Source organism: Symphalangus syndactylus, chromosome 24 (genome assembly GCF_028878055.3).
Source record: "Symphalangus syndactylus isolate Jambi chromosome 24, NHGRI_mSymSyn1-v2.1_pri, whole genome shotgun sequence".
Lineage (NCBI taxonomy): Eukaryota > Metazoa > Chordata > Mammalia > Primates > Hylobatidae > Symphalangus > Symphalangus syndactylus.
In genome coordinates this window covers 13,182,690-13,208,962 of record NC_072446.2, presented here as the reverse complement: position 1 = coordinate 13,208,962, position 26,273 = coordinate 13,182,690, and the positions used below count along the sequence as shown (strand labels likewise).

Below are 26,273 nucleotides of genomic sequence, written 5' to 3'. Positions count from 1 at the left end.
GCCCCTCGCTGTCCTGGGTGCGCCTCGGGCCGCTGCGCTCCTGGCCAGCTCCCCCCAGCGCCTGGGAGGCGACCCCCAGTGCGCCCGGGTTCAAAGGCCCGGTGAGGCAGCTCCAGCCCCTCTGGGGGGCGGGGAGGCGACGGGGGTGGTGCAGAAGCCAGAAAAGCCCGAGCCACAGCCGGCCAGCTCCGCACAGGGATGGGCAGCGCGCTCTGAAAGTTTATGACCGCCGCAGCCAACTCCTGGCCGGAGCTGGAGACGCAGCGAGCGATCAGCCGTCCTCGAACCCCCACAGCTGGAGGGCGAGGCCAGCTGTACCCGGCCCCAGTGCCCTTTCGCGGCCACAAGCGGCCGTCCTCCTGGTCCGGTGCTCAGGCGCCTGATCTGGGTTCATGGAGCCGGGGCTGTGGCTCCTTTTCGGGCTCACAGTGACCTCCGCCGCAGGTAAGCGCACGGGGCGGCGCGCCTCTCCTGGCGCGAGCGCACACAAAAGGACCCAGGGCGGGGGACCCGAGGCGCGGAGAAGATGTGCGTCGCGGGGAGCAGACTCTTGCCTGGGCTCTGCACTCCTGAAGACGCCTGGGGGCGGGCTGGGGAGCAGAAGCGGCGCACAACGACTACCCGCACGGGCTCTGGGGGTTGCAGCCCGCGCACAGGCTGGAGACCTGCTGCCTGGGCCGACTTGGTCAATTTTTCATGAAACTGGGGGCTTTTCAGAAAGTTTGCGAACTGTTCAGAGGCTGTGCCAAACGCTGGCAAAGTTTTCAGAAAGTATGCAAAATGCATGCAAGTTTTCAACGGGTGCAAATAGCTTGCAAGCTTTTCAGAGAGTGTGCAGATAGCTTGGAAACTTTTCAGAAACTGCGCAGAGCTTTGGAAACTTTGCAGACATTTTGCTTGCTCCACCCCCCTCCTCAGGTGTTTGGGGGTGGCGAGTGTTGAGGGGTCTGCACACTCAGGAGCCCCTCAATCTGCCTCCTGCAGGATTCGTGCCTTGCTCCCAGTCTGGGGATGCTGGCAGGCGCGGCGTGTCCCAGGCCCCCACTGCAGCCAGATCTGAGGGGGACTGTGAAGAGACTGTGGCTGGCCCTGGCGAGGGGACTGTGGCCCCGACAGCACTGCAGGGTCCAAGCCCTGGAAGTCCTGGGCAGGAGCAGGCGGCCGAGGGGGCCCCTGAGCACCACCGATCCAGGCGCTGCACGTGCTTCACCTACAAGGACAAGGAGTGTGTCTACTATTGCCACCTGGACATCATTTGGATCAACACTCCCGAGTAAGTCAGCCTTTTGTGGTGAGGAATGTGGCTCCCGGACCAGGCCCACATCTGCTCATTCCCAGGAGGACCTCACTCCACCCCAGCCCCACTCAGTTAGCCCAGAGCCTGCCCTGGCACAGCCTTTAGCTCTTGCTGGGGCCTCCTGCCAGCCCAGGTCTCTTCTGCAGGTCAGGGGTGTGACCCACATCCCCCCTGAGGGCCTGGCCCAAGAGAAACTCAATCCTGAGTTTGATCCTGTGGAAGGGGGAGCCCTCTCTCTGAATGAAGTGAACTGACCAGGGGGATTAGATACCTGAGAAGTCTCTCTGAGCCTCTTTTCTGAGACAGAGAAAGCCCCGAAAGTTTATCTCATTCCCCAGGGGCTAAGGGGGCTCATACTCACTGTTGACCCCGCCAGGATCCAAGGGGTTTAAAATTCCTTGAAAACATCCTGGTCTCCAGGGAGTCTAAGGGTGGGTTTAGCTGAGCCTGATAGAACCTGCACAGTCCACTCGGGGTGGAATTTCCCTGGGATGGGCTCCCTTCCTCCCTGCGGGCCCCCCTGGATGCCAAGGCAGGGTGAATTCACATCAGCTCGCCCATGGGCCTTCCACAGGCTGGCTCTAGTCACCCACTGCCATGGCTGCAGAGGGCCTTCCCTTCTCTCCTGCAGTCCTTAGGAACTCTCTTATCCTAGGGCCTAGATAGCACCATCCTGAATTTGTCTTGGGGTTCGTCCTGTGGGGAAGTCAGCCTTCTCCTGGGGCCATGTGGAGAGAGTGTGGCTCTGACAGGGGAAGGCTTTGATGACTCCCAGTGTTCAGGGAACCCCTCCTGCAGACACATCATCTTGCAAGCCATACAGAGGGCTTGACCTTGCTTGGGTCACCAACCCTCTGACACTGGCTTCCCCATCTCTAAGATCTGGGACTTGGATCAGATGCCTCTGAGTTCTGTTCCCTGGGTGTTCGTGGGATCTCTTGGGACTCCTGCTTGTACCCTGTTAGGGATTCTTCGCTGAGAACTCAGAGATGGTTGTGAATGCAAATCCCTGGAAGCCTGGAAAGGCAACTTTGCCACCATGTCCCAGAGCCATCTTGACTCAGGTTCCTCACGGTTACCTTTATCCCCAAGCCCCATAACCTCTGAGCCCTTGGTAGCAGCTTTCATGGGGCTCACTTACCTACCTTGTGTCATCGGCACCTCAAAAATGAAGTGCAGAGCAGGGTAGTAAACCTGAGGGGTGGAATGTCTTTCAGACCCGGGGACAAGACCTCTAATCACATCCACGATAGATCTGGAACGTCGCCCTATCATGCTCGAAGGGCAGGCAGCGGCTTCACATTGAGCCAGCAGGACACTTGCACAGGGTCCTGCACTCAGAAAGACTCTGGCTCGGCTTAAAGTCCTGCTGTCACTTAATACTTTCTGAACCAAGAGCTGCACATTTGCATTTTCTCCTGGGTCCCACAAATTCTGTAGCTGGTCATGATATCCTGATTTGCTGGCTGGGCTGTGTCCACCTAGAGGATGGGAGGTGCCTCCCTGTTTCTTTCCCTTTATGGGGAAGATAGAAGCTGTGAGTGTTGGGTCATCATCAATTGCCTCTTACTCTCAGACGGCAATGGGAGTCACCTTTCCTTATAGCCCCTGCACCTTGGCACCGCCCTTTCTGATTCTTAACCCGCGTCATTGTGCTCTGATCAAATTCACTTCACAGAATGGAGGGCACTGGGCAGTCACCAGGAACCGAGTTCTTGTCTTGGCCAGAATCCCCAGCTGTGAATCTAGAAGGAGAAAGAAGAAAGCTAATGGAATGACAGGCGGGGACCTGGGGTGGTGGGCAGGCGGGAGAGGATTTGGAGACCATCTCTTTCGTTCGTTGCCTGTTTACCAAGCCCCGGAGCACTGGCTGAGGAGGAAGCGATGACTTGAGACATGTCTGAGAGTCTCAACCAACACCCAGTGATCTGTTTAAAATTCTGTCTCATGCACCCTGCGATCGTTTGAAGTCCTGTCTCATGATTTCGAGTTTGTCCTGAAATGAAGCTGTGGATCTCTGACTTTTTCCAGGACAGCCAACTTGATAACTTTCCCCCTGAAGTGTGATTTACCTCTTCCCCTCCTTCCCGACCCTGGTTCAATTTAAACACGATGAAAGAAGGATTAAATCTGGTGTTTGGGCATCCCCTGAGCTACTTGGGAAACAAAAATGACAATAGCCAGACTTGAGCATTTTGAAATTAGACAGATAAAATAATTTTTATGAGGCAGAATTTCCCGAATGGCCTCCTTCCCTCCCTTCCTGCCTCCCTCCTTTCTTTCTTACCCTCCAAACTTCCTCCTGCCCTCCCTCCCTCTCCCCCTCCCTTCTTTCCCTCTTTTCTTTCCTTTCTTTTCCCTCCCTCCTTCCCTTCCTTCCCGAAACTCTGTAGATGTGTAGATAGGTCTATTTGTCATCTTTAAAATATCTCAGACAAGACTGCAATTTGAGAAAATGGGCTGTAGTGACAGGGAACACGAGTGATGGGGAGTAATCTAAAAAATCACTGAATTGAGCAAAAGAGGCACTGGAAGTGAGTGACACAGTCTTTTCTAGTGGTTCTGTCTCCCCACTAGATCACAACCCCACCTGTCACGTGTTCCTGTCTCCTGCTGTCATGCCCTCTTCATTCAAGGACTGGCCTCGTTCTCCAAATTTCTCCACCAGGTGTGATTTCTCCCTGTCCCAGCGGCAGCTGTTCTGGGCACTAGAAAGAGCCTTGATTCTTGTGCCTCAGTCAGGGGTCTTGAACTTTTGGGTGCTTTTCACCTTTCAGAGTCTTTCCTCCCATGGCCCATCCAGCTGCGTGAAGACAGAATCAACACTCCTAGTCGATCTTTGATGGACATTTCTCAGAGTACAGTCATTTTTGCTGCCTTCAAGGATCTGCGATGCGCAGGAGTCATGTTGGGAGTTACTACCGAGACCCGCTTTGCATCTCCTCGAGGAAAGTGAACTGTCTAGTCCAGGCTCAAGAGACTGGTTGGTCTCTTAAGTCTCTTTTGGAAAGAAGGTCTGAGATTCCTCGGCTGTCCCTTTAGCCCTCCTGCTTTTTTCCCTCCTTAGTCCTTCCAGACCCGAGCTTGGTCGGCCCTTTCTGTCAGCACCCAGCATGGCATGGATGTTCAGGAAATACTGGTTGACTTTTGGCTAAGTCCTGCCACCTGGGTACTCTGGCTCATCTTTGCTCTTGCTGAGCCCCTAAATCTCCAGTGCCTTCTCCCACACAGGAGGCCTCTTTCTCCAGGTGCCTGGCTGCTCCTCAGGGTCCTGCACATCCCTGTAGACGGGCGTGGGCAAGAGAATTTTTCTTGGGGATGTTGCCCATAACTTCCATGATATCTTCCCAAAAGTCCATGGCCCCAAAGAGGAACCAAATTTATACTTGCCCCTTCAAGGCTGCTGGGATCACAGCTCTTCAGCGGGATAGCATGATTTCCATTAGCCTTTCCTTGGCTGTCCCCCACAGTCCCCAAGTCATCCCACCACTGCCAACAAAAACAAAGTCCCAAATCAGAGAAAAACATATCCCATCCTATTGTCATGGAAAAGTTGCCAAGAATAAGATAGTAAGGGGACAGGTGGTGAACAAGAGGTCCGTGTGCTGATGTCTTTGTACACTGCGGCTGTTCTTTATGAGCAGACTGAAGAAACAGATACCAGGTAGCTGGGGCCTGTAGAAGTCAGGGTTCTCCAGAGAGACAGAACCAACAGGGTGTGTGGGTGTGTGTGTGTGTGTGTGTGTGTGCGCGCAGATTAGGCATATATCAGAAGTGCAGTTGCCAAAGGAAATATTTGGTTGCTCTTGGGGGCCATGGACTTTTATGGAGGATAAGACGGAAGTTATGGGCAATGTCCCTCCAGAGATATATATATGGAGAGAGACAAACAGAGACTTTAAGAATTTGGCTTGCACGATTATGGGGGCTGGCAGGCCAGAAATCTGCATGCCAGCAGGCTGCAAATTCCCGAGGGAGTTAATGTCAAGGAGGTCTGGAGGCAGAATTCTTTTCTGTTCAGGAACCTGTCTTTTCTGTGAAGGCCCTCAGCAGATTGGATGAGGCCCACTACATTTTGGAGGGTCAGCTGCTTTGCTCAAAGTCTACTGATTTAAATGTTAATCACATGTCAAAAATACCTTCAGGGCAACATCTAGGCTGCTGTTTGACTAAACAACTGGGCACAGTAGCCTAGCCAAGTTGACACCTAAAGTGACCCATAACGGGGATGTCAGCTCAAACCACATTTCACGGTGGACCAGCCCCTCAGAGCCTGGCTGAAGACTGAAAACCTGTTCATCCAATGGCTGACTGAGCTGTGAAGCACCCAGCAAAGAGCCCCACTGTGTTCCTCCCCGCCCCATGAGCTGAGGGATCCTGCCATCTGTTCATCCCTCTAAGGACATCTGACGGAGGCATTGTGATGCTGGATGGTAACCGTGTTTTCCAAACCAAAATCTGACACACATGGGCTGGCAAATAGGAATGTAGTTATGAAAAGAACAGGGCAGGATGTTGGGAATCATGACCATGGTGGAAAATTTGGGATTTACACTCCCCACTTGTGGAGAAGACTCCAGAACCCAGGAGTGCTGCCCTTGAGTCCTGGCCATGACTATCTGTGTGACCTCGAGCCAGGAGGTGCTGTTGCCTCTCTGTGACCCTCTGGAAGGTGCAGACATCAGCCGCTCCAGGACAGTGAGCTGCCAAGTCTCTCCTAAGCCCAATAGTCTGATCAGCTCCTATCAAGATGCCCAAGCCGGCTTCCTAGGCTGCCCTGGAGCAAGCCACACTTAATCCGGCAGGAATGCCATTTGTTTGGAGTTCTTTTCTCCCTTGAAGGCATAAAGAGTTAAAAAAAAAAAAAAGAATTAACAAAACATTTAAACTTGTATTTTAATGTGTTCTACCACAAAAGGGCAGCGTCACAGATTCTGGCTTTGCCTTCTGTGCTCTTCAAGAAAGGCATCTTGGCATGCTCTCAAGAAGAGATATTCCAAATTTTAGAACATCCCAATAGAACGGTTGGATCTGGAGCCCCAACTTCCTGCACATGAGGAGCCAGCTGAGCACCAGAATGTGATTTTGAGATCCTGATAAAAGTCACCCTGGGCCATGCGTGATGGCTCACACCTATAAACCCAACACTTTGGGAGGCCGAGGTGGGCAGATCACTTGAAGTCAGGAGTTTGAGACGAGCCTCGCCAACATGGTGAAACCCCGTCTGTACTAAAAATACAAACAATAGCCAGACATGGTGGCATGTGCCTATAGTCCCAGCTACTGGGGAGGCTGAAGCAGGAGAATCGCTTGAACCCAGGAGGTGGAGGTTGCAGTGAGCAGAGATCATGCCACTGCACTCCAGCCTGGGTGACAGAGCAAGACTCCATCTCAAAAAAACAAAAGTCACCCTGACCTGTGAGCCACACCTGGCAGTATCACTGTTGGACATGTGGCCATTTGAGGCAGAGGGCCAGTCTTTCTGCCATCATGGTTTTGGAAAGGAGTCATGAATAGTCTGCTACTAATCATGATGCCGAGCATGGATGGTGAGGATGGCCGACCATGACTGTGACCTCATGTCGTCTCATGGGATCAGCTTGACAGCCCCATTAGTTGGATGCTATTGTCCCTGTAGTTTACAGGAAGAAGCTGAGCCCAGGAGGCGGAGTCAGTTGCCCAAGGTTGCAGAGCTTGTGGGTAGGGACTGGGCTGCCAGCCCAGAAGTTTGGCCCTGAAGCCTGCCATGTAAGCCTCCTCCTGTGTGCCTGTTCCCAACATGGGCTTCTTAGGTGACTAATATGCCATCTTAGGTGACTCCTGCTTTCGTTCATTCAATATGTTTTCCCCGAGTGCCTCACCTGGGTCAGTACTGAATGGGGCTCTGGGACCCAAGAATGAATAAAAGACGTGGTTCCCCATCCATGACTGATTCAGGGTGGTTTTGTTCTTTTTGAGACAGTGTCTCGTTCTGTCGCTCAGGCTGGAGTGCAGTGATGCGATCATAGCTCACTGCATCCTTGAACCCCTGGGCTCAATTGAATCTCCCACCTCAGCCTCCCGAGTAGCTAGAACCACAGGTGCATGTCACCATGCCTGGCTAATTTTGTGATTTTTTTTTTTTTTTTTTGTAGAGATTGGGTCTTGTTATATTGTTAGGGCTGGGGTTTTGTTCTTTTTGATAGTGATGATTCATATATATAATTCTATGTAATCATATATTTGCCCTTTTGCAAGATTATTTTTATTAACATATGTAACACATGGGCAAAGCCCAAATCCTTGGTCCATCACAAGTCCTACATTTTATTTTGGAAATGTAGCCTTGGCTTGCATAGAAGCACGTGACTCTCCTTTAGCCTACCAGAGCCCTTGGTGGTTTCTCTGTGGGTAAGAGGGGCTGGTTGAGCGTGCACTCCAAGCAAACCAGAAGGTTTGTCCTGATGTGAGAGATGCTGGGACAGAGGGGGCTGAGTCTGGGGGAGAGAGCGAGGGACCCCCAGGCCATGAGCCCCATTCCTAGGGCAGGATTTTTCTTTTCTTGGCTGCTGCTCTGTGCCTTGTTCTGCCTTCTTGCTTCTTGGTGTGGTTACGGGAGCAGGGCAGACATAGGAAGTGGGGCTGCTCAAATCCATCTCTTCTTGCAGATCCAGCTTCACACTTTGGTTTAGAGACTCCTGGGGTTTAGAGAGAAATGGGGCCTGGGGCCACTCATCCAAATTGTCACATGGAGGAGGAACAGATCCATTTGTAGGGGTTAAGAGCTCAAACTGTGGGCTTGAATGCCTGGGCTGGAATCTGGATCTGCCACTTAGGAGATGTCACCTCTGAGAGCTTCAGTGTCCCCATCTGGAGAGTGGGGGAATAGATAGCACTCTATGAGGAAAGATGTTTTCAGGATGACACAAGAAAGTACACAGGGCGTGGTTAGCACAGCACCTACAATCTAGTAAACACTCAACGTCTTGAAGACGGTGGCCACAATGATAACAACACAACCTCCAGCCCTGCAAAGGCCCTTCCTGGGCCAAAACCAGTCCTCCTGCCAAATCCAATCCTGTGATTGGAGGATGTTGGCTGGTGAGTAGAAAGTCCTTTCTCAAGTGCTGCTGGGGTCCACCTCTTTGGACCTTCTGACTCTGATCTTAGCTCCTGGAGTGCCCCGGAGCAAGCCTGTCCACTCTGTCCCCTGCAAGATGGTCTGTTAGCCTCAATTAGCAGAAAGCTTACAGACTCTGGGAAAAGGTGTGCCTGGCTGTCTGCTGTTGCTGATAAGCAGCCTGATAAAGACTCTGTGGTCAAAGGTCGCTGGGCTGGGCTGAGATTCAGTCCCGCCCTTCCAGCCCCTCCTTTCTGCTTTCTATTGCTTCCCTCTCCCCTTGGTAAATCATTGGAAGTTTTCAGGAATGGGGCCTGGCGCTCTTTGCGGGCACTGGTCTGGGGCTGTGTCTGTGAAATAGGTGGTAGGGGTGGTGATCGGGGTGATTAGGGTGTCAGTTCAGGAGAATAGGAATGATCTGTTTACCTCTTTGTTAAACACCTATGCTGAGAACTCTGTGAGGCATCTGTGGCTCTCATGTCCTTGGTACGTCCAGCAGAGTAGATATAATGCCTTGTAATTTGCAGCTGAGGACCCCATGGGGCCCCAGTAGCCTCACCTCTGACCTCACCCAGCATTGCCTAGGACCTGAAGTGGGTGTCACCAACCGGGAGTCACCAGGAAGCAATCGAGGAAATCCCACAGACATCGATTTAGAAGACATCATTTCATGATGTGCTTTTGAGACGGGCATGTGAAAGAAGAGGGTGTTGGCCAGACTAAAAGGGACCCTGAGCGGCCGGGCGCTGTGGCTCACGCTTGTAATCCCAGCACTTTGGGAGGCCGAGGCGGGCGGATCACGAAGTCAGGAGATCGAGACCATGGTGAAACCCTGTCTCTACTAAAAATACAAAACATTAGCCGGGCGTGGTGGCGGGCGCCTGTAGTCCCAGCTACTCGGAGAGGCTGAAGTAGGAGAATGGCATGGACCCGGGAGGTGGAGCTTGCAGTGAGCCGAGATTGCGCCACTGCACTCCAGCCTGAGCGACAGGGTGAGACTCTGTCTCAAAAAAAAAAAAAAAAAAAAAAAGGGACCCTGAGCTTGAGGTTCTGACTGATCATGGTTTCAGGAATTTTCCCCCTCACATAACCATTTCTATCTCTTCCTTAGAAATTAGCGCACTTTTGGGTACCAGTTTTCAGTTGGAGTGGCATATTTCTTAGAACACTGGACGGCAAGATACTTCTTTAAAACTGGAGGGACTTAGGGCTAAATTTCACAGTTTGTTGGAAAGGTCAGTCCTACGAGATCTTTTCTGTTGGGGATGCACAGGTAGAAAAGCCCGTTTTCTGCCCCAGAGTCAGCAGGAGGGGTGAGTGGTCCAGGAACAAAAGCAGACTTGGTGGAATGCAACTCATCTCTGCTTGGGAGACAGAGGGACCTGAGGCTGGAAGGCAGTTTGATTTGTAGCAAGAAAACTTGGTACAAAGAGGTTGTGACCCTGTGTGACCCCGAGGGAGAATTTGGATTTCTGCTAGATGAAAGGGCCATTACAGTGAGGAACTTGGCCTTAAATCTGGAGGCAGATGAAAGGCTCTGATGTGGCTGGTCATGTTTGTTCCTGCAAGAATTTAATTAAAGGAAGCTGGGAGGCAAACAATGCTTCTGCTTTATGATTCTGGTTCCCAACCTCAGAGGGGGAGCTGTAAAGGGTGACCCTGTCTACGGCACAACCCCGCGTTCCAGTGTATTGGAAGTGGATGGTCTCTGTTTTGCATGAGAAAGTGACCTGGTCTCCTTCCTTGTCGTGTTTCAGTTGAATCAGAGTTCCTCAAAATTGGAAATGCACACACATATACACACAGACTTTTGCCCACTTTGGAATAGAAATTAATTGCACTGGGAAAATAAATTGCAGAGCATGGCGGAGTATAGATGGCCACATGTGAATGAATTGCTTGTCCGCATAGTTTTGGGAGCTTCGGAATCCCGGCTCACCCACCAAGCCTCCCAAGAACAGACAGACAGGCCGAGGCATCGGCTCTGTTTCTCGTCTGCCCCACCTCAGAGTCTTAGGAGGGCCAAGAGCTTTGGGAGAACTTGGGGACATTCAGAGGCTTGGAAGCACTGGCCTCCTCTTCTTTTGTGGCCTCCTCAGGGCAGACTTGGTGGGAGCTCTTAATAAACAGTAACTCAGGAACAGAACAGTCAGGAAGGCCTGTTCCCTGGCTCAGTAATTTAAAAACCAGAAACAGCTTCATTTCATACGCATTGATGACAAAAGTGCTGACAGACGCGACCAATAATGTGACTGGCCCGCTGGTGGACAGTTTCGCCTCACAATTTGGGGAGTGTAAAATAGCTCTGCCGAGAGTCAGAAGCAACTACATGAGACAGCAGAGCTCCGTGTAACTTTTCTGGATTTTTAGGAATCTGATTTCCATGGGTCTCTTGCAGGGCTGGGAATAGACCGGAGTAAGTGAGGTACTCCCTCATGTACAAACTTTCAGGAGGCACCAGAAAGTAGGAAAAAACAAGTCAAATACAATGCACTATTTTCAGAAAGCCAAAATGAGTGCAAAAAAATTCATAATTGACCAAATATTATTTTTAGTAAAGGCAGGATCCAGCCCTGGGCTTGCTCCACTTGCCTCACCTGCCTCACCCTAATCCCAGCCCTGGCATCTTGTTTGAGGATAAAGTCTGTGTCTCTGATAGAGACTCGGTAGTTTGAGGTAAGTGATAAATCTATCAGAGCTATGATTGGAAAGGGGTCCCGATCCAGACCCCAAGAGAGGGTTCTTGCACCTCGAACAAGAAAGAATTCAAGGCAAGTCCATAGACTAAAGGGAAAGCAAATTTATTAGACAAGTAAAGAAACAAAAGAATGGGTGCTCCATAGAGCAGTGGTCTGGGCTGCTTGATTGAGTATACTTACAGTTATTTTTCGATCATATGCTAAACAAGGGGTGGGTTATTCATGAATTCCTGGAACTGAGGGTTCCCCCTTTTTAGACCATATAGGGTAGCTTCCTGATGCTGCCATGGCATTTGTAAACTGTCATGGCACTGGTGGGAGTGTCTTTTAGTGGCTAATGCATTATAATTAGCATATAATGAGCAGTGAGGACAACAGAAGGTCACTTGGGTTGCCATCTTGGTTTTGGTGGATTTTGGCCATCTTTTTTTTTTTTTTTTTTCCACATCCTGTTTTATTAGTGGGAGTCTTTGTGACCAGTGTCTTGTGTGGACCTCCTGTCTCATCCAATGAGTAAGAATGCCTCACCTTCTGGCAATGCCGCCCAGTAGGTCTCAGCCTCATTTTACCCAGCCCCTATTCAAGATGGAGTTGCTCTGGTTCGAACACCTCTGACAGAGCTACCAAAAGGGCATTACGCAAGGACACAGACAATTAGGTTAGGTAGAAGATGAGCGTATCTTTAGTCATTGTGATGGTGAGCATAAGTCTTGCTCGTGAAACTCTTTTCCATCCTTAACCTGGTGTCTCCTGGAAATTAGCAAGGGTGTCTTCTCTTGCTTTCTTTAGATTATTCAAAGGCATGTATGATGGTGTCGGCATTTTTTTTTAATCCCTTTGCACATAACCCCATCTTTACGAAAATACTTGCTCCCTGTTTTCCCTCTTCTCTTTCCACTGCTGGGAACTATTTTGAGCCCTGTCTGTCTGCAGCTTTGCATAAAGTTATAATGAGGCTGGGCCAGGCAGCCACGGATTTCTCATGCTTACATTCGGCCTGGAATTCAGCAGGGTCACTGGGGGCTGGGGAGAGAAACTCTAGCCTAACTCATTTGATGCATTTGGGTTGTACCAGATGGAGGGAAACCTGCTAATCTGTAGGATTCCATAGACAGCTTAACTCCCCAAGTTTTGGAGGAGTTTGTTTCTCTAATTTTTTTTTTAGCCATAAGTCTTGAAAATCCCACACCACATAACAAAAACAGAGGTATTTTTCTGTTGCTCTCCTTTCCTTTGACCCCCTGGTGCTTCCTCCAAATATCCTTAAGTGTGCAGGTGCCTGTGTTAGGGGAGGAATAGGTCTATGGTCCAATGAGCTGATGGGATGATAAATTCTGCGACTTTGAGATTCTTTTTAATCTCAGTCTTATGGTAATAGGCCATGGAAGAGTGTAAACAGTTTGGGCTAAGGCTTTCTAAATACAGTTGATGAGATCCTGGGAACCACTTATCTTGGGTGGGGTGGAGCACCTCACTTTGAGTTTGGTGTTAGTGCTGGGGCAAAGGTCTAAGGCCTTCTCCAGTGATTGTGCTATTTAAGGATGTTCAAGGTATGGTGAGGGCCTTTGGAAATATCTGAGTGGGGTTTGGAGCCAGAGGGACCCTGGAGAGACCCAGCCAGCCCTTTTGTTTCTCAGGCCCAGAGGGAAGGTGCCCACCTTTCCTGTGAATGAGTCATCCTTGTGACTAGAAGCCTGGATCTGCCAGCCTAGTGAAGCCTCTGTTTTGCCTCTGGTACCTTACCTATCTATGCAGCCTAGTTTGTCCACCAAGGTGCTGATGTGGCCTGCAGGAGTTATTGCCAAGACGTAATTCTTCCATTTCAAGTAATCTAGAGGCCACAAGTAATCTAGAAGGTTTTCTAGGAAAACCCCTCAAAGACCAGCTGATTAAGGACAAAATAAGTAGAGATCCATTGAGTCAGCCAAGAATGTCATATGTTTGGGACACTGGGTAGGGCCGTGCAGTGATGGCTCATTTGGACCTTATTCATTCATTCATTTAACAGGTGTTTATTATTGAGATATTGGGACCTGATTTTGAGCCAGACATGGTGTCAGCTGCCCTGGATGGAGAGGTGAATGGGGCAGACACAACCAGTGGCTCCGGCTGGACAAGGTCCTGCTGTTGCTGAGCCAGGGGGTTGTGCCTGGGCCAGACACCATCTCTCAAATGAAATGAAGGAACTGGCCCTCCCTCTTAGATCTGATTGGTAGGGGTTAATGCTCAGTACTCTTTTTGAAAATGTATGTGATACTGTTAAAATTCTCAAACAGCCAAGTCCTGGGTAATTCCAAAGGTTCTTTGAGGGTGAAAGGAGGGGGATAAAGTAATTTTTTAAAAAGGCAACAATTAACCCACAGCACATTGCTCACTGCTTTTGGTATTTCCAAATATTCTAGACTCATGGGCTCTTTCTGAGGGCTGCAGGAGATGGACTTCCCACCTTGTGGGGTGGTGGGATGAACGGTCTGCCTTGGGTCCTCCCAACTTTAAGCCGTGAGAATTTTCTGCAGCAGAAGTAAAGCTATGAATTGCCGGTTCACTGTTCTGATGTTTAGGAAGCACGAGCTTTGTATAATATTCTTTAGAACCAGAAAGCCCCTGTGTGTGTTCTCTGCTTATATAATGAGGTCACTGAGGAGCTATGTTTCCTGGCCTATTTTCTTTCCTGGAGGTTGGAAGGGCACCCCATGGGCTGTCTGGCATAAGGCCTGGCCCACAGCAGACTTTCATAAGCATTTGATGAGTGGGCAAGGAATAAATTCAGTAGAAGACAAAACTTCTGAGGTGGTCAAATGAGTGTCCAGGGGTGGGCTCTGAGCCTCCTGGGAAGGAAGGGATGGCATGCCTGCCTCTACCTGCTGAAGGACAGACAGTGGGCAGTGGGCACACCTGGAGGAAAGGAGGGCCATAGCTTGCTTCCACCTGTGGAGGATAGACATTTCACAGTGCACACACTTGGGGGAAAGGACTCCAGCCAGCTTACTGTGCTGGGTTTGTCCTGATTCTGAACATGCTTTTGTGTGTGTTGTTGCAGTGAAGAAAATTTTTCCTTGTCCTCAACAGCTGGGGAGACTACAAGCCTTCCTCTTACACCCAAGAGGCCATGGTTGCCATCTCATGAAAGTGAGGTCCAGGATCAGCCAGAGTTCACTGGTCACAAGCAACAGAAACCTAGTCTAGCTGGCAAAGCACAGGAGGAGTTTATTGGAAGGACGTGGGAAAGCTCACAGATTGGAGGCAAGAAGAAGCCCTAGGCTCTGAAAGGAGAGGTGTTAGGACAGGATTGGGGGTCTAGGGGTGCATCAAGTGGACAAGGGAGGGCAGGGCCGCTTGGCAAATCATAGCTCCAGAGTGTTTTCTGATCTCGAATTGCCCCTCAGGAGTCTTGGGAGAGAGGGGGTCCTACTGGCCCAGTTTAGGTCTCCTGACCAGTCCTCAGGCAGAGGTAGGTGAGGCCCATCAATTGACTGCCCCCCAGAGACCTCACACAATGGGAGGCGGGTAATTCTCCAAAGAGAAGATGGCAGACTGGATCCTAGGAGACAAAAATAACCAATGCTGGCCTCAGGCTCCAGAGGATTCCCTGTTTCTCAGTCCTTGGAGCGCAGGTGCCCCTGTTCCTGGTCCTATCCTTCCCCTTTGTCTCCATGTGTTGTGCGTAGCAGTGTCTGCTGGATGTTTGCTGAAGCAAAGGGTCACTTTCATGGGCCTTTGAATAGTCAGCCACTTCCACACCAGAGATTGCATATGTCGGCATGCTGGAGGGCATTTTGTTTTTTCTAAGGGTATTTGGATTAATTTTTCTATTTCACCCTGTCTTAGTCATTAGAGCCACGTTCTAACTGGTTCAGATTACAGATGGTAAATAAAGGTGATTGACACTTTCCTCCCTGCCCAGGCAGACATTTCTAAGCTTGGGAGAGTTGATGAGTGGTGCCTTCTAGGGAATGTAATAAAGTCTGAAATTGAGCTGTAGTTAGAAAGCATGCGAGGGTCTAGAAGTTGTTTCTCCAGGGAATGGCAGGAGGTAGTATCCAATGACTGCTGGTGCCTGGCAGCTGGGGGCTGCCTCCTGACTGTCTGCTAGTGGGAAACAGTTGTTTCTCCTCCCCTTGGCCACAGGACAAGTTACAGAGCCACGCTTTCTGTACAATATGTCCCCTGGGCCAAAAGGCAATATTGCCTCTGCTTTCCCAGTTCAGAAGGAAAAATGTGAACTGAGGAAGTAGATCATCAACTTGACATGTATCCTAAGTGTGATATGAACATGTTCTATTTGTTGGGGAGACACTCAAGTCGCCAGCTGGGCTTTTTAAATGAAAACAACACCTCTATTTAAATGAAACATCACCTCTATTTGTAAAGAGGAAAATAGTATCAGGTACTCATTTTGTTCATGTGTCATCTGACCCATCTGCCTTCGCTTTATGGAATAAACCACTAGACTAGGAGTTGTAAACTCAGATGCTCCTGAGGGCCAGACACATAAAAAAGATGAGTGAAGGGGGCGGGCCAGGTATAAAACTACTGAAAATGGTGGGGACTGGGGCAGAATGGAGGGTTTATGCCCAGTCTCTGACATCATTACCCGGCTGCCATGCTGGAATAAGAGGTTGGTATTAGCACAACTTCCAATTCTTCAAGAAAAGCTGGAAATTGGGATGTTTATGTGAAATTTCCAGATTTAACAAAAAACACTATGGTTCACGCCTGTAATCCCAGCACTTTGGGAGGCTGAGGGGGGCGGATCACGAGGTCAAGAGACTGAGACCATCCTGGCCAATGTGGTGAAACCCTGTCTCTACTAAAAATACAAAAAAATTAGCTGGGTGTGGTGGCGTGTGCCTGTAGTCCCAACTACTTGGGAGGGTGAGGCACGAGAATCGCTTAAACCCAGGAGGCGGAGGTTGCAGTGAGCCAAGATTGCGCCACTGCATTCCAGCCTGGCGACAGAGTGAGACTCTGTCTCGAAACAAAAACAAAAACAAAACACTGTTGACTGAAAAAAGCTGACAAAAATGCCAATTTGCTAATCTCAGTACTGGATTAAAAGTGTGTGTGTGCAGGGCAGGGCCCCGCCCCTTGTCTGTCTTTTCATAAGTTTCACCTGGAGGCTAGTCCAGTGCCTGCATGTTGAAAAGCAGTTGGCAAATATTTGTTGCATGCTATTCAGTTGTGGGGGGTGGAATAAAAACTGGGTTTTCAATAGGGAATGACAGTTTGATAAGCTTTCCCAAGAATTTAGAATCTGGTCAGTGGGAATATCTGTGTCTCTTCTTTAAACTTCAGATATACAGGCCAGTTTCCTGATCAGAAAGATGGACAGTGTTATGAAAAGGCAACACGGAACTTAAAAACAGAATCTTTAAAACAAAAGTCAGCTTTCCTTATTTAAAAACTTCTTGTAGGGAGAAATAAAGCGTTTTCAGTGTGGTGCTGCAGATGAAGAATGAATATGGGAGATTTGGGGATTTAATATTTGATAACACTTATACATGATGTTTGGGAAAACGTGACAAATAAGAAACATTTGATAAACAAGACTCTGATGTCACCATACCAATCAAATAATGAATGTTCTGAATACATAAGTTGAGTGATAATTTATTAGATGAACACACACAACACCAGAGATTGCATATGTAAGTGTGCTGGAGGGCGTTTTGTTTTTTCTAATGGTATTTGGATTAATCTTCTCACCTGCTTTTCTTTTGCATGGAGCTTTGTGTTATAACTGAGACATGAACAGATGGAAGAGCTGCCTACTTGTATAAAGGATTGTATTCTGAAAACCCCGTTGTATTATAGAGCAATAGGCCCTAGCCACTGGGCAGGGCATGCTGGTCAAAGGTTCTCGGCCAATTTCACTTCACGTTCATGGTCCACCGTTAGGTCCTTCCTGTTCACTACTCAGTAAACAGCCAGCGATGAAGCAGGCCACAAATGAAATATAAATGCTCATGAGATATGAGTACATTATCACAACTGAAATAGAAGTGCTCATGAGCTGGTAATCTGGCGTCAGACCTCGGTAAGAAGGTGGTGTCGAATGAGGTGACCTGTGGCCTTGGGCTCCTTATTACCCTTCTTTATTGCTAAGTCAACCATCTCAAATGCCAAGCTTAGTAGATGGGACTTTTCTGATACAACTCACTTGACCTCCCAGACCAGATAAATAACAATAGTAGCTACTGTTTGCTCATGGCACTTTGCTAAGTGTTTTCCATGCAGAATCTCCTTTGCTTTGTCCAGCCACACTTTTGTTGACCAGGAAGTTGTTGAGAGGGTGAAGTGATCATCATGTAACAGAAGAACAGTATTATCAGGTCATGTGTCTCTGTGTGTACCTTGCACATACCTGTACCTACTGGCCTTTTTTCCTTTACCTGTTTTCATAGTCCAACAGCATATAACTCCTGAAGGCATGGACACATAGGGATATGCCTTTCTGTGTCCTTGTGACACTTACATTGATACCACGTATATAGTGGATGCTGAAAAATGTTGGAGATTCTTTCAGTGATTTTTGTGGTTATTGAACTCTTTAGGGTGAAAAGAATCCAGTCTCGCCAGACTAGAATGATCTCACCATGAACTACCAGTTGCTCAATCAATAATCTGTTCTCTTGGCCTTGTGTGAGGCCCATGGTGGGTAAAAAAGAAGTAAAAGACCTGCCCTCTCTTTTGAGGATCCGGTAATCTGCCTTTAGACTTGGGTAAGAAACACCGCATCTCTGGGCCCTGTGGGTTAGAGGACTGCCTCTGACGCCACTCTGGCCATGCCTCCCACCCCACTGCAAGAGTCTGGGACTCAAAGCCATATGCATCCTCTTCAAGACCATGTTCCAGGTATTCAGGGGCTGGAATTCCCTACTCACGCATCCCCAAGACCACTTCCAGGGCCTGCACAGGTATCCTCCAGGGCCTGACACTTGGGGATGAGCAGGGCTCCGGCTACATATCTCCAGGCCTGCAGGGTGACAGCTGCTTACAGGATGTGGGGTGGAAGGAGCTTGGAGGAAGTAGCCTGGGGCATCCACGGGGAGTGCTTGAAGCCAGCGCTGGTGTGGGATGGAGCAGGATGGCAGAGAAGGTACTGGGTCTCCAGCACATTTCAATACGGAATGGCCAGAAGCCCAGGATTCTAAATTAAAGGCTGGACCTGCAAGGCGGCATTTGGAAGCCACATTTGTCCAGATACAGGAGATAACACTTTTTCGTTTAAGGGCTTATCAGATGGATTGAAACCTTTAAATGATTAGCCCTGTGGGAGGTGGACCTCCCTTGTGAACTCTTGTTCCAGACTCTACAATGTCAGGGGCAGGCTCTGCTGGGCCATCAGCTTCCCTCACCTCCGCACAGGTCAGTCAGCAGACTGCACACCTGGAAGGCCCAGGCCTTGGTGGAGGGGCTTCTGTGCCTCAAGGCTGTAGGGGAGGGGAGGGGGCCGTGCTTCTCTAAACATTCTCTGAAACTGCCAGGGCTCGTTTGCATACCAGCACTTTACTGCGCTTGGCGGCTGGGGAAGTGCTAAGCCTGTCTTTATTAACAAATACCATGTTGCCTTGTTTCCTTACTTAAAACACTTTAGAGTGTTTTTGCTTAAGTTGAGTGGCTCTACACGTGCAAATGCATAATCAGCTGACAGCAGTTTCAAAATTGCAGGTCTCGCTATTGATGGAGAAATGGGAGTGTTGTTATTCCTTAGGTGTAATTTTCACCAAGAAATGGGGGGATGGATTTAATGTCAACACTTAGAGATTTAATGTGGCCCTATTACTGGAAAAATACACCTTTAGCCAAACCCTGCCTCAAAACAATGTCTACATTGTCTTGCTGCACTCCCTACCCTCATTTCCCATTCCTGAGAAAAAACGGGCTTGAAAGAGGGTTCAGCTCAATACAGGGCTGGATCCTGCCCTCTGTCTCCGTTTCCTGAGCACAGATGGCTCATCAGCGGGGCCTGTCTCTGCCTGGAGGGATCCCACCACCTCTGTTTCTGAGGAACTTGGGTGGGAGGGAGTTAGTGGGGAGAACAAGAGTCAAAGAACAGGGTGGGGTCAGTTTTAGGCTCTTGTGTCCAACCCAGCAGGGAGGTGGGGGCGGGGGATTCCCTCCAAGCATTAGGTCACTGTGGGGCGCCCTAGCCCAGTTTGCCCTCACCATCTCAAAAAGGCTTTATGGTGTGTGTTTCCAATGAAAAGAAATTCAATTTGATTTTATTTTGAAAATTCAGAGGGTGGCTGGGTACGGTGGCTCACACCTGTAATCCAGCTCTTTGGGAGGCCGAGGCGGGCAGATCCCAAGGTCAAGAGATGGAGACCATCCTGGCTAACACAGTGAAACCCCGTCTCTACTAAAAATACAAATAATAACAATAATAATAATTAGTCGGGCGTGGTGGCACATGCCTGTAGTCCCAGCTACTTGGGGGGCTAAGGCAGGAGAATTGCTTGAATCAGGGAGGCGGAGGTTGCAGTGAGCTGAGATCATGCCATTGCACTCCAGCCTGGGCGACAAGAGCAAGACTCTGTCTCAAAAAAAAAAAAGAAAAAGAAAAAAGAAAATGCAGAGGGGATGTCAGGACTCCCTTTGAAGTGGATAATTGGTACTACTCAGTGGGGTTCATGGAAACCAAGGTGGTTCATCTTTGGGGACCAGCAAGAAAACCAAGGTTTATTGGAAAAGCGGCTTTGGCCACATGTTTCTTCTAGCTATTAGTAATTTGTTCCTCAAATCAAGCTAGTAAGTTAAGCATCTGCTTTTAACTTCTTCCCACTGAGCTGCCTGGCAGGTGCCCCCTTTTTCTCTGGCAAGTGAGGATTTGGATGTGCACACTCACTAGAACCAGCTTTCACAGGTTTTGCTCTGAACCACACCGTCACACTCCTCCCGCCAACGCCAACCATAAACGAAATTGGTAAGCAGTTTCAAGCCTTCTTCATAACGCGGCTCTTCTGAGGCTGGCTCCACTTTCAGCTGCATGGCCAGGCCCTCACTCGCCTCTCAGAGGGCACGGAGTGTTCCTTCTGATGTTTGTCTCTTTGAGGAAGCAACTTTCAGAGGCCGGGATGCATCTCTAATGACTGTAATTGCATTTGCCATCTTCTCATTAGCACAAACCGTAAGGCCTGCTGTGCACATGGAAGAAACTCAGTTCAAGGCCCAGGTCTGGCCTCAGGCTGCGGGGTCTGATCAGGGCAGGTGGTCTGATCAGGGTGAAGACCCAGACCAGCACGTAGGTTGCCCCACATGCCCTTGGCACAGGAAGAAAAGGCTCTGGAAAGGGTGCTATGGTTGTCTTTAATTATTTCTCGGCTTTCCATGGAATGAGGTGGAGGCTCAGATGGTACTTCCAGAGCCGAGGAGCAGAACCCGGCCCGGAGGAGCTAGGCCGGCCATGGTTTGGTCTTGAAGAGAATGAAAGCCCACCCATGTTTGCAGAGCGCCGAGCCCTGGGGCGTTCAGGCCACACCTGCAGCTGGTGCCTTGGGTGAGGCTAAGGGCCTCACAGGTGCAGGCACACATGCCCAGATGCCTGCTGGGCTCCAAGAGGGCTGGCTGCTGCCCAGCTACCCAGACCCTCCATGTCCTCCCATGCCCTCAGCCCCAACTCTCTTCCTGGGGGTTGTGGAGGGCAGGGGGTGCACAGTTCACTCCAGAACCTTCCTAAGACCCAGAGCTGTAGCGGGGAGGGTTGTGAACACCAGTTTCTGAGACCTTTTCAGCCAGGCGGCGGTTCTCGCTCCACACCCTTGGGGGACCCTGAGCAGGGAGGCCTGGGTGTGCTCACCTAACGTTATCCTGTGCTTTGCAGACAGACCGTGCCCTATGGACTGTCCAACTACAGAGGAAGCTTCCGGGGCAAGAGGTCTGCAGGGCTGCTTCCAGGGAACCTGCAGCTCTCACATCGGCCACACTTGCGCTGCGCTTGTGTGGGGAGATATGACAAGGCCTGCCTGCACTTCTGCACCCAAACTCTGGACGTCAGCAGGTATGACACCTCCCTCAGCTTCACTCATTTGCAGATATGCATCAACCCTCGGCAGGGCCAGGCCAGGGGCTTCTCAAAGGAGGGTGTAGGATGGTTCAGTCATATCCTGACCCACTGTCGTCCTGTGGGCCAGAGAAAGGAGGTGCTGAGCCCAGAAAAGACCCAGGTCCTCAGCATCAGGAGAGCAGGAGATGCAGCATCCCCACCCCCTTGCTGCGTTTTGGAACAGAAGCTTCACAGTGGCCATAGCTGCATCTGGTTTCCAGACATATGTTTTTCTGGCCTGCACAGCCCTTTGTGAAAATCCGAATAAGTTGCCAACACTTAAAAGATTGAAGAATTAACCCCTGCCAAATGCATATTTTTAGCCTTCTCGAAAATAGCCCATGATAAGAGTGCAAAAGTCTTATGGGGCGGGGGGATCCCAGCACGTAGGACCATCTGGTCTCAGAGCCCCCTTCTCTTTGGCCACTCTTGGCTGGAACTGAGTGGGGGCATCTCACGCTTGAGTAGGACGTGCAATATCCATTTACCTGCGTTACTAATTTATCTTACTTTGTAGCCCCTGGAGGCTCCCAAGTTTGAGACCCTGTGGTCTCTCCTGGCTGCTTTAGGGAAGCTTGTAAATCACGTTGAATGGAACCAACAGGCAGCGTCCATGTTTGACCCAGGGGCTTTGAGCTGGTATTCACTTAACAGGTATTCCTGTTAATGCTCCTTACTCCTCTTTTTCTTAACTTCGGGCCAAGATTCATGAACCCAGCGAGGCAGATCAGCCCTTTCAAAACCCTTCCTGGTGCAGGCGTAGGTGAGCTGCCCTGACGCACACAAAAGACACATAGGCAGGGGTGAGCTCCCAACACCCCAACAAGGCAGACGGTAGCGCTCAAGACCCCAGGATCTGCCATCTGCGAAACCCAGTGTGAACTGCATGGTTTTTCCCTCCTTCTGGGCTTTTAAACATCCGATGAATGAGTGAGTGGTGAGTATATTCTGTACTTTGGTAGAAATCCACCCACCGAGTGCTCAGCCTTCAGAAACTGTGCCTGAGACGCAGTCCTTGGGGAACGCACTAATGTGCTCATTGGTGGGGAAGAGGAAGTCATAATTTGACACCGAAAAACCAGCCACAGGGAAAGGCAGGTTGATTCATTAAAACCAGCTCTCTCCCCACAGTAATTCAAGGACGGCAGAAAAAACAGACAAAGAAGAGGAAGGGAAGGTGAGAGGTGCCAACAGAGGCCTGTGTCAAAGGAGGTGAAGATGTGACATGTCATTCCTTCGGGGGTGGGTGGAGGGTGTTTTGAGGGGATGGCATCTGGTCTGGTCCAGTGGGAACCCCAGATCTCATGGGATGCTGCACCCACAGGCAATGGTGCCTTTGGTGGACCGTTTCTGGGGGCAGAGCAGGCTGAAGCTGTGGATAGCTGCTGTCACTTGCCGGGCCCTGGCCACCCTACTCTGTGTCCTGGGAGCCAGCCCTTGCATCCCTTGTAGCTCTGGGCAGTGATGTCCTGCCTGGATTTCACCTGGCCTGGACAAAGCTAGCCAACCACTGCTCTCAGAGGCCCCGCGGGCTGCTCTGCCCAGACCCACGCTTCGCCTCTGCTTCCTTAGCAACATGTGGTCTTTCTCCTCAAAAAAAAATCATTTCTTCTTTTCAGCAGCTGATTCTGGGCAGAGGTCAATTACCGCAGCTTGACAGCAGGGTCCCTTGGTTCGCCAGTTCATGTTATTATTTTTTTTTAACCCACCTGTCTTTTTTGTATGAGAGATCCTGAGGGTTTCCTGCAGTCAAACTGGGTTTATTTGTCATTCTATCAATCAGAAGTCGTTATTAATGACTCAGCGGCACATCTGCAACGGGATGGTAATTTATGTTCATAATAATAGCCTGGAGGTGGCTTGGGTTTCTACAGGGACTGATCAAGGGAAGATGAAACCATGCTCAGTATACAGGAGGCTTTCCAAATTGGTGCCAGATCGCTTCTAGTCTAGTCCAGAGAGGGATCTGTCAGCATCCATAATAAAAATGGAGCGGGAGGAGGAGGGCCGAGGCAGAAGAGACAGAGCCCGGGAGAGCATGAGTCAGACCCAGATGGTCCCACTTTGCCTCTTCATTCTTTTTCCTCTTTTTCTCTTCCTCACCCCAAATCAAAGCTCCTCTCAGCGAGGGCGGGATGTAATTAAACCCATCCATCCATTGCATCATTTATTCATTCACTTATGCATTCGTTCAGCAAAGACTTGTTGGGCACCTGCTACGGGCTGGGCACCCTTCTCGATGTTGGGGACATAGCAGGAACAAGGCATAGGATCTCTTTTATGGAGCTTAACTAGTGGCGGATGCAGACAGCAAACATGTACAATAGAAAGTGAGATTGCAAAGAATAACAGAAAGACATGGCAAGGGTAGGAGGCGTGGGGTGGTTGCAGTTTGAGATTGGGTTGACGTGGCCTCGTCTTTCTGACCAGGTGACCTGAAGGAAGGCTGGGAGGAGCCATAGGGATGAGTGAGGGAAAGGGATTTCAGGTAGGGGAACCAGTGAGTGCAAAGGCCCTAGAGTGTGCTCGGGGAACAGCCAGAAGGGAGCCCTATACAGGAGAAGCACACCGGTCCTTTTGCTGTTGTGGTGATTATTACCGTTCTATGTCACATGTTCAAAAGATGTGATTGGTGGTGCAGGTGTCCCAGCAGGAGCTGGAAAAGTGGTTCTCCCAGGTCTCTATGAGTCATGTAAAGCTCTAGTAAGAAGCTTTACTTGGGAAGAAAAAGTCTCTTATTAAGCCAATGTTCTTGCTTTCTTGCAAGATTCAAGTTAGTAATTCCCAGATTCACATTCTCAGAGCGGAGGCTGCCACCATCCTTAGCTTGTGATCATCAAGGATGGGGCCAGGCTGCGGGAGGGCCCCTGGCAGCCTTGTCTGCTGGTGTTATTCTTTTCACACTTTTCCAGTCGGGTGATAGGCTCGGAAATTGCTGAGAAGCACTGGGAAGAGGGTACGTACAGTTCCAATCAGGGAACAGGCTGGAGAGGCAGTGGGAAGACGTTCCCTTTTTCAGCTGCACAGAGCTACAGAGCTACGCTTTCATAACATACCTTTCTTTTTTTTTTCTCTTTTGCCCCCTTTCCCCAAGGTTAGGTTGAAGTCAAGGACAGACAAAGCAAGCAGGCTTTAGACCTCCACCATCCAAAGCTCGTGCCTGGCAGTGGACTCGCCCTCGCTCCATCTACCTGCCCCCGCTGCCTCTTTCAGGAAGGAGTCCCTTAGGAGGACAGGCCTGCAGTATCCTGGTCTCGGGAGGCTTCTGTCATTGCTCACACACAGTTCAGATTTCCACCTCTTTATGGACAAGGAGTGTATTTGCCTGGGGCAGAACACCCACCCAAAGAGTCCCCACTTAACAATAACCCCCCACTGCAAGAATGCCCAAATCCGAATGACCCCAGTTTTCCTAATGGGTAAAATGATCCCAGATGTGCCCCAGAGCATGACGCCCGCAGCTCCGGTTTCATGCAGGAAATTGTTTTTGGAGAGCTTTGGCAAGTTGGAAAGCCACTTACTGGCTTTTGACATGACTTCTCTTGGAGAATAAGTGGACTCCAAGCTAACTCTTTGCAAATGTAAACACATGTCCATCTTGTAATAAATGCAAAATGCCCGTGCAGCAGAAGCATGCGACTTTCATATCCTTGCCTAGTATAGGCTGCATGGTGTATGTCAGTGAGGGCCACGAGGCGTCGGCTTTAGATATAGATCATAGCTCTACAGGAGTTTATAAATTTGAAGCTTATGGGATTTTGGCAGAGAAATTTTCAGCTGCGCTTGATACCCACCAAAAGAATGTATCTCAAAAGAATGAAGGAAGAAGAAAAAAGGATCCTTGATGTTTGTGACAAGAAAAGGAGAAAGTTAGTATCTGCAATACAGAGCTTGTTCCTGTTCAGTGACTGACCCTCTGTATTCTGTATAGACACCAGGCCGATACGTAGTGGAGTTCCCAGGCCTTGTTTGCAGGAAGCCGACTGTAGAGACAGCCCCAGCTTAAGGCTATTAGGTTGAATATTTGCTTTCATGAGTAAATGTGGATCTTTGGGAAATGGCTTCAAAATAAGTCACGAACACAAATTCTTTGTAAATTATGTAAATTCCTGTTTATATAAATTGGCAACAACTTGCACTGTCTGACAGTTCAAAATCTCTTTCAGCTGCGCTCCTCCCACCGAGCTGAGCTTACCGTGAGTGTGGAAATGTGATCCTGCCATGTAAAGTCGCCTGCGCAGGGGAGGGGCTGCCCATCTCCTCACTCAGTCACAGAGAGATAAGAAACGGCATTTGAGTGGGTGTCCAGGGCCCCGGAGGGAGACATTTAAGATGGTGTATGACAGAGCATTGGCCTTGACCAAATGTTAAATTCTTTCTGTGTATTTCATAAGTTATTACAGGTATAAAAGTGATGACCTATCATGAGGAAATGAAAGTGGCTGATTTGCTGGTAGGATTTTGTACAGTTTAGAGAAGCGATTATTTATTGTGAAACTGTTCTCCAACTCCTTTATGTAGATGTGTTCAAAGTAGTCACTGTATATACGTATAGATAGGTAGATAGGTAGGTAGATTTTAAATTGCCTTCTGAATACAAACTCATATTCCTTACAGCCTGAATTACATTTTTAACATGCATATGCGCTGTTTGGCACCGCGGCAAGATGGTATTAGAGAGAAACCCATTAATTGCTCAAATACTCAGAAAGTACTGTCAAAAGCCTAATAAAAAACCTAAAGTTTACTCTGATTTGTGGGTTTTTTTCCTCACTGTCTTTATGTGCATGGTTGCGCATCGACTTTTCATGGACCTCTGGAGAGGATGGGAAGAAGTTGTAGTTTGGGAAGCAGAATCCATCTAAAGTCAGTTATGGAGCTAGATGAGGGGCTGCCTGAATATTAAGGAAGAAGTGGGGTTTGGGGACCGTTCCAAGAAGATAAAACATTCACAGCAGTCAGGAAGAGAGAAACCTGGGGAGAGAGCTGGTTCTTCCCCCAGACCATTGTGTCTTCCTAGCAATAGGGAGGCTTCCTTGTGGCCCTGCCAAAGATGGCTGTGCAGCCCTGGATTCTAGGGAGAGGGCACTGCTGGGGTCTCAGGATTCTAGGGAGAGGGCACTGCTGGGGGGC

At 49.5% G+C, this 26,273-nt stretch overlaps 1 protein-coding gene across 5 annotated transcripts; it reads left to right on the top strand.

The window, feature by feature from the left end:
• On the top strand, positions 1-25,893 carry EDN3 (endothelin 3). 5 transcript variants are annotated; one of them, XM_055265552.2, is made up of 5 exons: positions 1-444; positions 985-1,273; positions 20,919-21,095; positions 22,272-22,317; positions 24,240-25,893. In XM_055265552.2, exons 1-5 carry the CDS (start codon positions 393-395, stop codon positions 24,366-24,368), a joined length of 693 nt encoding a protein of 230 aa, XP_055121527.1. In that variant the 5' UTR covers positions 1-392; the 3' UTR covers positions 24,369-25,893. The 5 variants fall into 5 exon arrangements, with proteins under 5 accessions (XP_055121527.1, XP_055121529.1, XP_055121530.1 ...); XM_055265554.2 differs by having other exon boundaries at positions 22,272-22,352; XM_063634212.1 differs by having other exon boundaries at positions 191-444; positions 22,258-22,317.
• Positions 25,894-26,273: the final 380 nt, after the last annotated feature.

Coding starts and splice junctions, on each gene's coding strand:
- EDN3 (XM_055265552.2), top strand. CDS start 393: ATGGAGCCGGGGCTGTGGCTCCTTTTCGGGCTCACAGTGACCTCCGCC. Junction 445..984: donor CACAGTGACCTCCGCCGCAG/GTAAGCGCACGG, acceptor TGCCTCCTGCAG/GATTCGTGCCTTGCTCCCAG. Junction 22,318..24,239: donor ACAAAGAAGAGGAAGGGAAG/GTGAGAGGTGCC, acceptor CCCCAAGGTTAG/GTTGAAGTCAAGGACAGACA.